At 41.3% G+C, this 15,686-nt stretch overlaps 1 protein-coding gene across 6 annotated transcripts in view; it reads right to left on the bottom strand.

Moving 5' to 3' along the window:
* NFIA (nuclear factor I A) overlaps positions 1-15,686 on the bottom strand; it is a 367,960-nt gene that overhangs the window by 62,821 nt on the left and 289,453 nt on the right. For 4 of the 6 annotated variants that reach the window (XM_036070041.2, XM_036070042.2, XM_036070044.2 and 1 more), the window contains one exon: positions 14,838-14,891. The exons of the other annotated variants lie outside the window; for them this stretch is intronic. In XM_036070041.2, coding sequence (XP_035925934.1) covers positions 14,838-14,891 — 54 coding nt within the window. The remainder of the gene's footprint in view (positions 1-14,837; positions 14,892-15,686) is intronic. 6 annotated transcript variants of the gene reach the window in all.

The raw sequence follows: 15,686 nt of genomic DNA on the forward strand, positions 1-15,686 counted from the left end.
CTCAGGCTTCAGCAACATCTAAATTTGGATTTTCTTCTTTCCTAGTTCTTGTTTTCTCTCTTTTATCTTGAATTAGACGTTTTCAGTGTGCCTAAGTTTTTGTCGAAGTAGCCTCAAATCATTTTAGAAAGTTTCATTGGGGTGAAATCAATCACTCACTCAATCTGTAAAATTCATTAAACGTACATCAAGATCTTCTGATCAGGGGTCCCACAGAAGAGAAACTACCATTTGAGAACTCTAACATTACGAATCTGGCGTGGTGCTAATGCAATGCACAAAGAATGGTCTCAGTCCAAATTTTTGACAGAGAAAAACATCTCTTATGGATGTGTGTGTGTGTGAGCAGTTGACACAATAAAAAATTATAGCACATTATGTAAATGCATATTTAGATCCTTTAAAATGTGCATTATTTACTTGCGAGTCAATAAAGGCTTTTCTCAAGTGGTTACAGTTTATTGCAGTGCATCCATCTGTATCCATGTTGATGTTAATACAATTTTGTGTATTAAAAGGCACTACAAAATTGGCTGCTTCTGGGGTCTCATACTCTTAGTACCCTAGGCCAGGAGCAGTGGAGAGTGTCAGAAACACTCCGTTCTGGATGGATCTCCCTACCAGCTTAAACTTTAACCAGAGGCCAGACTTATTTAAAACAACTGCTGGGCTTTTCACAAACAATACAAATAAGAAGGAAGGAAATTTGATCTGGTTTCTCCAGCTAGAATGGCATTGCCTACACACTCTGAACAAAGTAGCCACAATTCAAGAAACAGGGAGCCAGAATTTCCCAAAGAGTGTAGAGCTCAGTTATTTATGACAAAATGATCATATTACTGGATACTTGAAAAGAAGAAAGCAGGTCAGGCAGGTTGGTTTACTTGTTTGTACTCGGCCCCTGCCCCTCGCTCCGCTTCTTTAAAAAGATTCCCTTGGTTTTGGTTTGAAAGAGGAAAAAGCTGAAAATTCAACACAATATGTATTTTTTTTTTAACTTAAAAACGCTTTCTCCCTTAAAGCAGAATGAGGACTGGGGAAGGAGAAGGTCAAGGTCGTTACTGTCTTACTGTGTATTTGGGGAGACTTACTTGATCCAAGTGACTCTTGGTCTGGGTCCTCCATACGGAGGAGGTCTTATAGACATATATTCTAGCTCAAAAAAAGATGGTTACCAGGGAGGCACAGCCAGATAGGTTTGGAAACTCGTACTTCATTTTTTATAAATCTTGGGAAAGAAAAAGAGAGAGGAAAGTAATCCCTCCTTACCATTTTTAGCAATTTTGCCCAAACTCAACCTCCAAGAATTCTAATAACCTTCCTGCATTTTTCCTCAAACCAAAATTTATGGGTTGAATTCTTGTATTTAACCTGACATTGCCTTAATTGCTTTATTCCTTGTCCACGAGCCATCACAGACTCTCACAGATTAGACAGAGACTTGGATCCTTTTCACGTGGCTTTCTGGCAATCCTAGAGTCTCTTGTATGGGATACTCCGAAGAAAAGCTGTCAAGAGGGCAGTGCAAACAATAAAATCTAATCCCCCTTCAGGTGCAGTGTGCTCTTAAGACAGCGTGACACACAGCCTTCTCCCCTCACAGGAGGAATGATCACTCCCAAGCCTTGGCATCTGTAAAGCTTCACAGTCTTACCATTCATCAACCCGAAGTCAGTGGCAACAGGTGAGAGTCCAAACTGTTCCTGTGTTAGCGCCGTTACCAGAAAAAGCCACTCCTCCCCTCAGCGGTAAGGTGTTCTTCAGACAAAAATAACCATTTCCATAGAGCAATGGTAGCATTAAGAACTCCTGACTACTCATATTTAGAAGTAAAGATTTTTAACAAGGCAGAACTCTAAAAGGAGAAGAAAGTGGAAGGAAAAAAAAAAGACTGTACTAAGACAAAAAAAATAAAGGCTTCCACAAAAGCAAATGGAATTTGAATTATTTGGGTTGTCAACTGCTACACACTTGGCTTCTTCAGAAATTCAAAACCACCGTATCTGACACCACTCTAGCTTACCTAAAGCTGAGAAATCTATCTTAATGGTCCATAGCTATAATTTATAAGTCATGCCTGAGTCAGACCTGCCACTTATCAAAGCCCAGGACTTTGGAGTTATGGGATTTGTTTTAACAGAGACACAAGGAAAGGGGAATTGGTAATGGTTTTTAAACCTCGAGGAGGAGGAGTCTTTTCTGAATAGCCAGCCTTTGATTTGAGGCAAGCCAAGGTTTTCAAAACATATAGCACCTTCTTCACCATCGCCGAGATGCATGTGAAAGACCCGGATGTCACCCGAGAGAAACATATCTGACACTGCATGATACCTGGTAAAGCCCTTAGTATTTTTATATTACTGCTACCAAAGTAACTTTACGTTACACTGCATTTCCAAGACGACTGGTATATTCTACTCCATTTGAATTAAGGGGATCCTCAGGTTGGAGATCAAATTCCAATGACTTCTGGACAAACAGACAGAAAGGGGGAGGGGGGAGGGCGAGGTCTTTTAAAATGTTTATTTAGATCCATTTTTGCTCCTGAAAGACCCTTCCTGTGCTGAGGCCCCGTCTTAGCATCTAGACCTGGGGTTGGCACACATTTTCTGCAAGGGCCAGAGCGCGAAGAGTTTAGGCTTTGCAGGCTGCACGGTCTCCGCTGCGGTGCCGCAGAAGCAGCCACAGATACCACACAAACAAACGAGCGTGGCCATGTTCCAGTAACATTTTATTTTCAAAAACAGGCAGAGGGCTGGATTTGACTTGTGGGCCATAGTTCGCGGGCCCCTGGCATGGACCCACATAATTCCTGTCCACCCTCCAGACACCTGCCATGCTGTGCTTGTGAGTTGAGCCCCTGACGATCCCTGCCCCTTCCGCCTCTTCCCTACCAAACCCTGTCCTTGTCCTGGTCCATCTTTTTGCTGAAGACTCACCTCTTTGAAGCTTTCAAAGCAATCTGCTTGCCTTCTCTATTTCCACTAACTATCCATTGTCGCTCTTTTTCTCTTTGATGGGAGTTTGTGCCTTTGGACTACCTTCACCCACTCCTGCTCCCACCCCCCACTATGGCTCTTTGATTGTCCCTCTTCACCATTATCTAACCTGCTTTCGTCTGTGCTGGTTTCCCACACCTGTGTGTGTACAATTTCAAGTTAAACATAGGAATCCAAAAAAAGTAGATGTATAATATGAGGACTGTGGGCTTTAGAGTCTGATAGGTATAGATTTAAATTCTAAGTCTTTCACTTACCAGCTATACTTTAAGTTTCCGAGCTTCTCTATGACTCGGTTTTGCCATCTGTACAGTGGGGCTAATAATACCTCAAGACTGTTGTTAGGATCCAATGAGACAAGTATATAAGACACAAGGTGTAGTTCCTGACCATGTGGGTAAGTGATCCATAAATAGCTTCTTTTATTGGTAATACTATCATAAGTAAGGATGGGGATGTGGATGGGAGATGAATAAATTGAAATCTGTTCTTATTTGCTAAGACTTGTTTGGATTACAGAATACACAAGGGGAAAGGAATATTAAGTAAGAGTAAGAGGGACCTGCTGCTTATCTGTCACTTGGACAAATGAATACATAAATATTGATGGAAGAGCAGGTACCGTCAGTATGGACATGACAAGAGGGTCTTGAAAAAAAAATCCCTTAACAACAAAATGCAAAACAAAGCAACCATAGCAACAACTCTGATCTAATGGTCATAGATACAATGACCTATAAAGACTGTTTTTGACCAAATATACTTTGAACCTGTACCTTTGCTTAAATCTCAAACTCTGACAAAGTAGAAACTTAGAAGTAGGGGGCTGTCTCCCTCTAGACTCTATTCTTCACTTAGATCTACAGTCCTTGAGTGTCCACACTGACCTCCCCCTTTACCATGTAGACCTCTGCTACCCAGGCACGCTTCCAACCTAATCAGAATCTGAGCACGTCTTCTCCTGCCCCACCCCCGCAAACCCAGATACGATGGAAATTTCTATCATTCCCTTGAAAGGCCCACCATGTCAGTTTTTGGGAGTTGCTTATCGGAGATCTAATACATGTTATTGCTAGAAAAAAAAAAAGTTTTTAGGGGCTCCTGGGTGGCTCGGTCATTAAGTGTCTGCCTTCGGCTCAGGTCATGATCCCAAGGTCCTGAGATCGAGCCCCGCGTCGGGCTCCCGGCTCGGCGGGAAGCCTGCTTCTCCCTCTCCCACTCCCCCTGCTTGTGTTCCCTCTCTCGCTGTCTCTGTCAAATAAATAAATAAAATCTTTAAATAAAAAATTTAAATTTAAAAAAAGTTTTTAAAGAAGATCTGGAGTAAAGGAAAATTTCTTAATTATTATTATTTTTTTAACATTTCTAACTTGATTAAGGGACTTTTAGTTTTGTTTCTGCCACTACTTTGCTTATAAATACGGGTGACTTCTTTCTCTTCTAGATCTCTCCTCTGCAAAATGTACTCAATCACTGATGCTCACCTAGCTTTGCATTCCAGTGGAACTCTGTCTCTGGGATTACAGTTATAAATACTCAGTACAATTGATCCATAGTAATAACACTGAAATCTAAAATATCTGAAACTAGGGAGCATGTGCCCTTTAAAATAAATTATTTTTAAAATGTTCCTGAGATATTAAGTTATAGAGTATTTCTGGACACAGTCTCTATGACATCCCGGCTTTGGGAAGGCTGTAATTTTTAGAGGTTTAAAATCCCCAAGTGTGCTTTTTCAAGCTCTGTGAGATGGAGCTCCTGCCCTCGGATCCTGACAGGACCTCCTCTCTGAATACACCACATTTGCACACTACTTGCTTAGGCCGTCATGATGGCTAATGTGAAATATGTTCAAATGCCACACAACAGCAATGATTATTGGAAATATGAAGAGGGACTGTTTCACAAGCAGAGTGGACAAGAATCCCATTCCATGAAGGGAACTTGAGCTTCTATGTTATCTGCAAGCAATGAATGCTAAGAAATAAGAGATGAAGAATAAGAAATATGGCAAAACACTTGAGAAAAAAGCAACCCCACAGACTGGGTGATCACAGAGGTGAACAGAAATAGGCAGGGAGTCCTCTCGCAACCTGTTGGGATTGTACTGGAATTACAAACTGCAGTCCTGCAAAAGAGAGTTTCCAAAGTAAAGTCCGTGGAGATGCTCCAGCCTCTCAGAGGATTACTGGTAGTTTGTGTTTGCTGACATGAAAAGAAAAAAAGGCAAAAAAACAAGCAAATAAACGACAATAAAACCCATGATAAACATAAAAGCGTGGGCTGATTGGCAGCATTTCCCCCACCAAATCGTCAGGTTTACGGTGTGGTTTAAGCCCCTATTTCTGAGAGACAGGATTACTAAAGTGGAGGTTACTTTCAAAGCATCCTCCTGAATTCCAAGTATCTTCCTGAATACACCTCATAGGATCGAAGGATTTATTCCTACTGTGGTAGATTTCACACAAGGGGAGGAAGTATGAGAAGAATCAGTCCAGTGTCTGAAGTCAGGGGTCCAAGCTTTTATCCCAGGTTGGGTATCAGATAGCTCTGTGGGTCAGCCTCCTGGCTTCCTCTACTGCAAAATGGAAATCATATGTCATGTTTGGGTTTTAGAGCTCAACTCCTCTGTGTTTGAAATCATCACTCCCTATCCTAATCCACGCAAAGTCACTTAACATTTCTGAGCCCACATTTCCTTATCTATAAATTGGATAAAATAGCATACAAAAAAAAGATTTTTCTCAGGATTAGAATTAATTCTAGTTACATAGCAGGGCTCGCTCATTTAAAAAGTATGTGTTGAGAATCAACTATGTGCTAGACAGTATATTAGACAGTGGGTTATTTACTATTCTTAGAATTATTTTCTTTAGAATAAAGATACGTGAAAAATAATCTGGATCATATAATGTAATGTGGCAACGTGAGATAACTGGGAATCAAAAGTTGAACTGTTTTCATGGACCTGGAAGCTCACAGCATGGGCTAGTAGTCACTTTCTAGTACCTGAATTTACCTGTGCTCTGCAAGTCCTCACCACAAGAATAAGTCACTTCAGCTAGGGAGAAAGCTGAGCCCATTGCTCCAAGCTCAGGACAGCTTTGTTCTTATCTCCTGCAGGGGACAGTTAGTAGTTCTGTCTGTCCAGCAGTTCCTTACCATTCCCTCTGGAAACAGAGCTCTCATGGTTTTTGGGGGTACCTATCCTTCCCTCAGCCCCAGCCTACGTAGTGAGAGTGGTCTCAACCCCACCCACTGGTTCTGCAGGTAGGTATGCAACCCAGGCCACACCAGTGAGAAACCCCCTTATCTCTTAAACATAAGGATTATTCCAAAAGTGACCCAAGCAAAGGACCCAAACCAGGACAATTAGAGCGATAAGCATCCAGGAGTAGAACCTTGCCCAGATCTACTGTGAAAAAGCTATTCTCTTTCTCCCTTGGGATTGTTACATTGGTGGGAATTAAACCTGGAGCTGCCCACATCATTAATGCCGCAGTCTGAGGAGATTCAGCCTCAGAATGAAGTTTACACAGAAGACAGAAGAGCTGAGGGAAAGAACAAGACATACAGATTTCTGAAGGTATCACCTGAGCATCTGGATCCAGCTCTGCCTGAAGCCATCCACCCCTAGACATTTTACTTACAAGCACCAATCCATGATTTTCTTTTGGAGGAGTAGAGGGGATGGTGAAGGAATTTGGTTGGGTTTCTTTTACTTTTAAAAATATTTCACTTGAAAGGATCTATATGAACATATCTTCAAAGCATTCATTACCAGGTATGCAACAATTCCACAACTTTTATTATAGTGTTCAGGAACTGGAGGATTTGGAAAGATCTGGAGATATCCCTCAGGGATGCCAAGGTTTTCTAAATTCATATCGCATGCCAATGGAAGGGACCCACACAAACTGACATGCATAAATCCAACCCCCCACAAATACTTTAAATACCTGTGCTGGATTATCCCTTTCTTGAGATTGCCTCTCACTAATCTCATCATAGTGATAATAATTTGTTTCCTATCTACCTGTTTGGCTAGATGTGGGGCCAGAACTCATCTGGTTTGTTCATTAGGGCCTAGCATGCTCAGTAATTACCCGCTGAATTGATTCTTATAAACAACAGACTCTTGTTAACCACAGAGGTGCTTATCTTAACTTTAGCAAGAGCCATGCCTGAATGAAGACAGAGCCAAGAGAAGTCTCTACCATGGCTAAAGGGCTGCCTAGCATGGGAGGGAGCTATTTACTTGCCCCACTGGGCAGATTCCCCTGTTTTCCCAAACAGACAAGAGCAGTGGGATGGGGTAATCAGGTTGCCTCACTTCCCTGAGACCACATGTCCTCCTCTGAGCATCCGTGGCTCCTCCCAGAGAGGAGAAACACACACTCCTCCCAGACCCACAGGAGCAGGTAGGAAGAGTAGGCTGGGGATGAGGATGGAAGAATGAAGGAAATGAGAACTCTCTCCAGAGAATCACGTGCAAAGAAAGCAAATGCAGGTATGAGGATAAAAGGAGCCGTCACAGAGATAGGGAACATTTAGTCACCGTACTTACGACAGTTCCCAGCCCTTTCCATATGTCATTTCACTCCCTCTGCCTCCTCAGGCTTTAACGTTTGGTACAGGTGGGAAAACAAAGGCAGGTAGAAGATAAGTGAGCCGCACAAGCGTTCGCGGATCCCAAGTGGCCAGCCAGGACCCGAATTCTATGCTGGCTGACCCCACAGCCCACGCACTTTGCATTGTGCTCCACGGCTCCCCTCTGAATTCTTTCTCGGAGGTCAAATGGTTTATTTCCCTTCAGAAGTTTTTGTTCACAGGTCCCTTATTATTGTATTGGAACCTGGCAACTCTGATGTTGCTCACGTGTGTTTTGCACATCAGAAAAAGGAAGTGTTTGACCGGGGGTGGGGGAGCGACCGCCATTTCATATGAAGAAATGGCACATGACAACTGGAAATTTACTCTGGAAATATACATTTTAAACAACATTCTCTACGTGTGATTAGTACACTCATTTTAACAATACAAAGGAGGCGGCATGAAATGGGTGACTCTCTGGGATACTGTGACCACATTAATAGGGCCGTCCGTTCCCATTTCAAATATTAGTGCTCACCACCCCCCCCCGCCCCCCCTCCCCGCCTACATGGATGATAAGCTGATACTACATAAACATTGTTAAAGCCACAGTTCTATGCTACAGTAATTCACTTAACTTTAACATGATTTATGGTTCTGTCAATAGGGGAGGCTGAAAACCCTGCACTGAAGCTTCAATGTGAGCCTCATATTTAAAACAGCAATTGTGTGTGTGTGTATGTGACAGAGGAAAACATTCCACATAAAGAGGAGATACAAGTCCAATACTGACTTTTTTATTCCACTCCGAAAAGAGGAAAATAAAGAATGAGTTCAAACATGGAATCCACATGATATTAAGCTAGACCAAGAAGAAAGAACTGCTAGGGATTTATCTGATTATGTGATTTATAGTAGAAGCCATACTGGGAAGTCTTATCAATGAGAGGATTTTAAAGAAACCTTGCTCAAAACCCTGCCTTCACCATGTGTGCCTATGTGGGTCTATGGTGGGGGAGCAGGGGAAGGAAGAGAGGGAGGGAGAGACAGAGAGATGGAGAGAAAGGGGCCAGGAATTCCAAGGGAGAGCAGCTTCTTTTGTCAAGATGAGTTTAAATCTAGGCACACGTGGTTAAGCACCCTATTTTTCTCTCTGGCACTCACCCTGGGGGCATTTTGCCTCTTTAGGAGATTAAGGAGCCAACTGGTCTTACTGCACTAACCTGTCCTCCTTGGGACCACATATTAGCACGATTCCCCTACAGAAGAGCTCTCTTTAGAAGTTTGCTGTGGGGATGACAAATTAACCCAGCAGGGTGTCCCACACATCTATCTCAGTACAAATTATTAGTGTAATAGAGCTTTTAGTTATGCATTTATCTAGTAATTATTGAACGGTTACACAAAACCAAGCTGAGCAGCCATGGCCTTTTATGAGGTTCACTCGGTGGGTGGCCTTACAGTTAATTTAGGATAGTTTTCCACTAAGCAGTTCACTTGCAGACAAATTAGCTAAACAGCCTTCTCCTTTAAATATTTTCCATGTCATAGTGAAACTCTTTACAATACAATAAAGGTACAGTTTTAATTACACGCTTCCTGACTTTTGTTTAGTTGTAGTTTTAAAACATTTGCTGGCACTGTTTTTTCCTTTGGCTGGGCAGTAATAGCTGGTTATAAGTATCTGGCTAATGAATTTAATAATTTCCTGAACTGGGACTTAAAGGGTCTTTGCTAAAAAGCTGCCCTTCCTCTTGGCCATCCAGATCCTTCAAATCCCATCGGCAGTGTTTCCCACTGTGCTGGACACCAGCATTTGAGCTAACCTTGACCAACGTTCATAAGCCCTACTTACTTGTCTTTCAATGCTCCTCAAAGGTGGTACTTGTTAGGTCTCTGATGCCTGCATTTGAAAATCAATTCTGGCAATTCTTATTGTAGAATGACAACGTAATGTTTTCTCAAATGACATACTCCAATAATAAATAAACACCTTGTGTCTGTTGGCAGATTATTTCAGCACCTTGTTAGCAACAGGTACTTAATTGCTTCTCATTTCCCTGAGATGATTCAATTGCACTAAACCAGGAGAGACAAATTAGATTCAGCTCCTTTGAAAGGAGCGCCAGCAGGTTCTACAACTAAGTTAAAAGCTTTCCTAAGAGGCAAAGAAGTTTGCAGATATGATACGAGAAAGCTGAACACACCTATCACTTAGATCAAGGGGGCCTATGCCAAGGGAGAGGTGCCATGGTTATGGTGGTGATTAAAGGGAGTACTTCTTCTTGCAGGCCCTTAATTTTGACAAAAAAATTTGTAATACAGCAAATATTCTACAAAAAGGGGATCATCTCAAGCTCAGTATTTTTCTTAATGCCTAGCAAAGTAGAAGCTCTTCATTAAGGCAAAGCAAATATGTATTGAGCATTATTCACCACGCAATGCATCTCCCTAAATCCTACCGAATACATGCACTTGAATATTGTATTATTATTACAAATGGGGGATGGAAATGACTCCCTGTTATTCCCAAACTTTCTCTGTGTCTTCAATCAAATCCACGCAGTCATTCATTTATTCAACAAATATCTGTTGAGTGCTTTCCTTATGCCAGGCACGAGGCTGAGGAGCACAGATAGGAAGAATAAAGCCTTGGTTCCTGCTCTAAGGGGCCCTGTCATCCAGTGATAACTGCTGCCTTCGTATTTTACCTCTCCTTCCTTCCTCCTCTATTATTGTCTATGAATCCACACTCCTCCAACCTTTCCTGGTGACCTCCACTTCCTGGAAGGTGATCTTAATTCTCATAATTCTCTGCAGTATGTTTTTCTTGGCCAAACCAGGAAATATTGTTAACTGCAGACCCTTAGATGTTTCATCACTAAGAGCAGGATCCCTGCTTGAATCACAAGGATCATGGACTTAGAGAGGTTTATAGAGCATATAAACTTCTGACTACCTCTCCAAACAGAAACTGGCATGACTCTTTGAAAGCCACACAATAAATCTTTGGCTTATATGGCTATTGTTTCAGCATATCTTATGTATATTTTTAGTACCGGGGCAGGCAATTTTACTTCTAAACTCCCTTCATGTATATATGTTTTCTGACTCATAAAGAAGTGGGTGGTTTAGCTTCATGCTCACATCGTGTGGGTCTTTAATTCCTCAGTACTTAGTTATTGAAAAGCACAACTTGTCGCTGTCACTTTGTTTTGCATGCTTACAATCAGAAGGCACTCTGCAGGAGAAGAGGGGTTAAGTCTTAGGCTTGTCTGGACTCTTCGCAATGTCAATATGCCACGGTAGTTCTCTATCAGGATGCCCTTGTCCCTGACAACACCCTGAGCTTCCCCTATCACAGTAATAGAACTGCTGGCTTTCTTGTCCCGTCATCCACCAGGAGGTAAGCACTCTGAGGTCAGAGTCCTAGCTTCTCTCGTTCACTCTATTCGGCAACAAGTAGAGTGCCTTGTACCCGCTGTAGTGCTTGATAAATATTGGTGGAAAAAAACGAACAGATCCCCAGTCAGGGGAGTGTGCAAGTCAATTTTAATATCAAAAAAGTCACACTGACCTCAAAAATTGTGTTTTGAAGTGCCTTGCATCTAACAGAAACCCCGCATTACCAGTAGCAAGGATTCACGGGCTAATAAAAAAAAAAGGTCAAGTGATTTGTTTATGGCTGTTATTAAAAAACTCAGTGTGATAACATGGGTTATGTCATGCTTATCAAAAGATCTAAATGGCTATGTTATGTCTTAAGACTAATAAAAAATGTGAAAACAAATTAATTGTTTCAATAAATACAGTTTATTTCTCCCAGTGGGGAGAAAAAGGTAGAACCAAGTGACATAGGGGAAGAGGTACTGAATCGGAGACTTGATTTCTGTTTGTGGCTGAGATCTCTCATCTGCAGGAGTAACGCGGAATACATTACTAACTGCTCACTGGCATATTCCCCTCCTACTTACCCACTTATAAAGCCCTAATTTTATACAGAGTGGCAATGTGTTCAGCTAAAAAAAATAATCTAGACTTCCTAGCCTCTCTTGCAGCTAGAGGTCATCATGTGGCATAGTTCGGACCATGCTGCATAACATTCTACAAAAGGTGGCAGAATGAGCCGGCCTTGCTTTCTGCTTGGAATGCAGATGTGAGGCAGGTATGCAGTGGCCACATTGTGACCAGGAGGTCACAGTATGAGGATGAACACAACCCATTAAAGCAAGGCTAAGAGATAAAAATCTCAATCCTTGGATTATCACAGTCCTGAATTACATACTTGTTTTTATAGGAGAAACATAAGACCTGTTTAGTCAGATCTTCTGTTGCTTGCAATCAAACACATTCTTAGCTGATACAGGAAATGGATGAGACCAGATTTCCAGAGCACTGTTCTCAAATTCTGTGGTTCTAGACGAGGCTCAGTAAGTGCTTACTTGCTAATTATTTTCAACCTCTGCCTTGCAATGTGTACCGTGTGGGCGCCTCCCCATTTCTAAAACCCTAAAGCACAAGAGTTGCTTTACTTAGTGTAAAGCATTAAATTAAGTGAAATGCTTAAATTAAGTATAATTCATTATCTTGTTTTTGAAAATAGCAAAGATTTTAGGCAGACATCTAAATTTCAAGAAGATGAACTTTCAAGAGACTCTAAAATATCACTGATTGCTCCAAATAATTCCAATAAAAGGAGTTAGACCCTTTAAATTATCAAACTTATAACTCTTAAAAAAGCAAAGGGAAGAACAAAGATTTTTTTCAATTATCGTGAATAAAATAAACTGTCGTGATTAAATACTTTCTTAGGTTGAAATTAAGTGCTGATAAAAGAAGTCTTTGAAAGCCCAATCTTTCAGCTTAAAGTGCATAGTAATTGTAATAATGTATAATGACATACAAATGCTTTTATGGAAACTGAATGTCTTCTCCACTCCCCAGGATATTCCAAAAGGCTTTCACTCCTTTATCTAATTTTAACTACATAGGTGGCCAAGGATGGTCCCCATGGTACAGATGGCCAAACTGAGGCCACGGGGTTAAGTGACTTATCAAAACCACAAAGAAAGCCAATATCAGAGGGGGATTTGTTTTAAGAAGCCACATGTCTCTACCTTCACGATGTACACAGAGAAGAGATCAGAATAGCAGAAACTAAGAAAAACCGTAACTTTTATATGAAAGTTTTACTCATATAATCTTATAAAAGCTTTCTTTAGCGGGAAGGCCATCGTTCTTCCCCATCTTGGACAATTCCTTACAAAGAAGTCCTGCCTAAACTATTATACATTTATCACTATTTAGTTCTTCTGAAGCAATATGATCTTATCAGTGTCAGGGAGGGGATGAATGCTTTCTGTGTACATTGATGTACAATGTGAGTACTTTTTATTTATTCAACCAATATTTGAGCATAAAATTCAGTGCACGAGACACAATGAAGATAACGAAAAGTCTAAGTTATAGATCCTCCCTTTCAAAGGTTCCATTCTAGGAGAGCGACAAGACAGGTACATTAACTAGCAAAGCAAGGTGCTGGGCGCGAAAGGCTATGGGACTTTAAGGAGCGTGAGGTGATGGCAGCCTGCGTGGAGCTAGGGGGTCTTTGTGTAGAAAATCGTATTTGAGCTGGTCTTGGAATAGGCAAAATGCTGATAGGTGAAAGTAGTAGAGACAGCATGAAATTTTCAAAGCCTGGGTAAAAATGGGTGATTTACTTGTTTGCATGATTTGAGTACATACTCTATTTCCAGGCACTGTGCAAACAACTGTAAATACATGATTTCAGTTCCTCCTTAGATAATACGATTCTCTTGAGGTAAAGATTATGATCTCCAATTTATAGATGAGGAACCTATAACTCAGAGAAGTAAAGCAATGTACGAGGTCCACACAGCTGGTAACAGTGGTGGAGACAGGGTTCCAACACTGGTCTGTTTGACCCCTGAGCTTTTATGCTTACCCAGTGTGAAATGCTGCCTCCCTTCAAGGCCCCCCCTTTTTTTTTTTTTGCATTTGCTTTGCAATTTCAAAGAGAGGTTTCCTTTGTAACAAGTGTCCACCATATTTCCAAATATGGCTTATGTTTGTAGTAAAAAATAGGGCCATTGTTTTTTAGCGAGGTGACCTTGCTCTGCTCTACAGCAAAGTGTTAAAATATCACCTCTGGCCTGGGCACTGAGATATATTACAGAGTTATTGCTTACGAACTGGTGTTTGTCTGGTCAAGGTATTCCCATGAGAAATTTTAAGAAAAATTTTTTAATTTTATTTTATTATGTTATGTTAATCACCATACATTACATCATTAGTTTTTGATGTAGTGTTCCATGATTCATTGTTTGCGTGTAACACCCAGTGCTCCATGCAGAACGTGCCCTCTTTAATACCCATCACCAGGCTAACCCATCCCCCCACCCCCCTCCCCTCTAGAACCCTCCGTTTGTTTCTCAGAGTCCATAGTCTCTCATGGTTTGTCTCCCCCTCCGACTTCCCCCCTTCCCCGCCTTCATTTTTCCCTTCCTACTATCTTTTTTTTTTTTTTAACATATAATGTATTATTTGTTTCAGAGGTACAGGTCTGTGATTCAACAATCTTACACAATTCACAGCACTCACCATAGCACATACTCTCCCCAAAGGAGGCAGCAGAAGCCTTGCAATCGGGGTACTATGGAGAGGTGAATATACCATGTGATTCTGAGCAACGGTGTAGTAAACAGCTTCCCCTGTCCCTGTGCCCCAGGACCCTGATAAAGGACACACCTTTCTCTTCTTCCAGGCCCTGTAAAGTTCGACTGTCTGTCTGGATTCTCTAATGATTTACTGATTTGGGTTATGGCAACTCTTTACAATAAAAGGAACATGGAGGTTGAAGTCTCCTTTAGGTACACATCACATTTACTCCACACTGGCTCATTCAGTCAGACTCTTTCTCCTTCACTTTGGCCTCATCTTCCTAAGACATCAACACTTAATCCTGTGATTTCATTCCAACCATTAGCTTTCCATCTTTGTCACAGAAGAATAAAGGGCAATATGGCGCCTGCAGCAAATATTTCTGAGATAGCAAGAGGCTCAACACCAACCTTAAAAAGTATCTTAGCCCCAAAGTGTCTCGTGTTAGCCCATCTCCACTATGATTCTTGCCACAAAGATGCCAACAAAGAGTTTCATCTAAATTACTCCAATTCCCCTTACCAGACCACTAAGAGGGAGGCAGGGTGCAATAAGAATGGGTACCTGAGTAGATTTTCCAGAAAGGAGAACCGAGGATGCTGGGAACCATCTTGAATTCTGGTGAAAACAAAGAATCTTTGGTATTCCATAATTCTTAAACTAGGCATCTTTCTCTTTTCCTCATAAACATTTTTTTCATGGTATGAATAGGAGATCAAAGCTCATTGTTCTGAAGGCTAGGGAGGTCCAGTCTGGTTCAACCCAGTGTGGGTCATTTTAGCAAGTGTGTTTAAGCATCTAGCATGAAGAAGCTCCCAATGTTGGCCCTCAAGGGTAAATGCTAGAATTGTTATTATAATGTGTAGAACTATGGTTTTAAGACAGGACTCATAGAAGGCACTCAATATTTATTGAATAAATGATAATATATGCACACTGCTTTATGCTCCTCAAAGAGTCTCTACAAATATTTTTTTTTATCATGTCTCTATGTAAGAATAGGAGGCTGGGAGGAAAAGTTCATTCAACAATAGTACTGTCTCATTTTATTGATGAGGACATTAAAAAAAATCCACAAGATAAGTGGAAAGGCAAAGAGGCAGCTCACCCAGCTATCCTGATTGCTAGCATCCTGCTCTTCCCAATCCTGATTACCTGGCTCCACTGTGAATCTTCCTTCTGCTTGGAACGGCCTCTATTCATGTAAGCGACTTCTTAAGATTTGACCTCAGTGCTATCTAAACTTTGAAGTCTCTTTATTTGATAAAAAGTGGTAATAGCACATTCCACATCATCTTCTGAATGCTTATTTTCTTGCATCTCTCTTCTGCCCTACACTGTATGCTTGATGAGGACAGGAACCACTCAATTCCCAGCGACAGGCACTCAGTAAATTGTCATTTAATGAATGAA

The sequence above is a fragment of the Halichoerus grypus genome, chromosome 5 (assembly GCF_964656455.1).
Source record: "Halichoerus grypus chromosome 5, mHalGry1.hap1.1, whole genome shotgun sequence".
Lineage (NCBI taxonomy): Eukaryota > Metazoa > Chordata > Mammalia > Carnivora > Phocidae > Halichoerus > Halichoerus grypus.